At 51.6% G+C, this 1,211-nt stretch overlaps 1 protein-coding gene across 1 annotated transcript in view; it reads right to left on the reverse strand.

Moving 5' to 3' along the window:
* The window catches only part of LOC106819093 (penicillin-binding protein 4-like), a 10,082-nt gene that overhangs the window by 2,968 nt on the left and 5,903 nt on the right, over positions 1 to 1,211 (reverse strand). Inside the window, exons 3-4 of the mRNA XM_014823752.1 lie at positions 862 to 1,128; positions 198 to 457 (exon numbers count right to left, since the gene is read on the reverse strand). Of these exons, the coding sequence (XP_014679238.1) occupies positions 198 to 457; positions 862 to 1,128 (527 nt within the window). The remainder of the gene's footprint in view (positions 1 to 197; positions 458 to 861; positions 1,129 to 1,211) is intronic.

A 1,211-nucleotide genomic window follows, 5' to 3' on the forward strand; every position in this document is an offset into this window, starting at 1 on the left:
TGCTACTGTAACCAAACTAAACTACTGTAATCAGAGCTAAACTACTGTAACCGGACTATGCTACTGTAACCAGAACTAAACTACTGTAATCAGAGCTAAACTACTGTAACCAGACTATGCTACTGTAACCAGAACTAAACCTAGACTACACTAGTGTAAGCTGACTGTAACTGTAAGTAGTGGTTCTAGCTGATCACCTCTGTAGAGACCCGTCGTCCAGCCGAGATCGTAGGCGAACCGTGAGATGGCGACAGGGAACTCTGGTCGACCCTGGAACGTCGCTAGTCGCTTCAGAGGGATGTTGAACTGTTCCGTGTGCGTGTCGGCCAGTAAGGTGCTGTCGACGAGCTGCTCGCCGCCAGGTGTCGCTCCCGTGCCCAGGTGGAAGCGCACCCACTTCGTCATGTCGATGATGTTCGTACAGATCGAGCCTGCAGCGCCACCTGGTGCTACGTTGCTGCAACACGAGCGCATGCGCGGAGCGTGATGGCGGTTTTTTTTTAGATGACGAAAATATTTTTTTACGTGATCGTGTTTTTTTTTTACGTAATGAAGGGTTTTAGAACTAGAAAGAAGATAGATAAACTAATATAATGATACAAATATCGAAAACACATCATTCAATCATATCTATTTGTCTGTCTGTCTGTCCGTCCATCCATCCGTTTGTCCGTCCGTTCGTCCGTCCGTCCTTCAGTCCGTCCGTCCGTCAGTCCGTCCATCCGTTCGTCCGTCCGTCTGTCTGTCTGTCTGTCCATCCGTCCGCCCATCCGTCCGCCCGTCCGTCTCCCCGTTAGTCCGTTCGTCCGTCTGTCTGTCTGTCTGTCTGTCTGTCTATCTGTCCATCTCTCTATCACTTACAATAGCGCTTCTGGATCGATGGGTATGGTGGCGCCACCGCTGTGTATGTGCGGCATCGCGAACCCCTCCCAGCGATGTTCACTTGTATCGACGAACACCGCTGACGTCATGCGCAGAGGCCGGAAGATGCGTGAGCGCACGAGCTGCTCCCACGTGCTTCCTGTGTCGTCAATGGCTTCTGCGATGTATCCGGCGAGCATGTACATGTAGTTGTTGTAGATGTAGTGCGTGCGGAACGGATGGCTGGCCGGCAGGTGGCGCAACTTGCTGAAACCCAGGTGGCGCTGTAGTTTAGTACAGTTGTGTGTGTGTGTGTGTGTGTGTGTGTGTGTGTGTGTGTGTGTGTGTGT

Source organism: Priapulus caudatus, unplaced genomic scaffold, assembly GCF_000485595.1.
Source record: "Priapulus caudatus unplaced genomic scaffold, Priapulus_caudatus-5.0.1 Scaffold2821, whole genome shotgun sequence".
NCBI classification, from domain to species: Eukaryota; Metazoa; Priapulida; class Priapulimorpha; order Priapulimorphida; family Priapulidae; genus Priapulus; species Priapulus caudatus.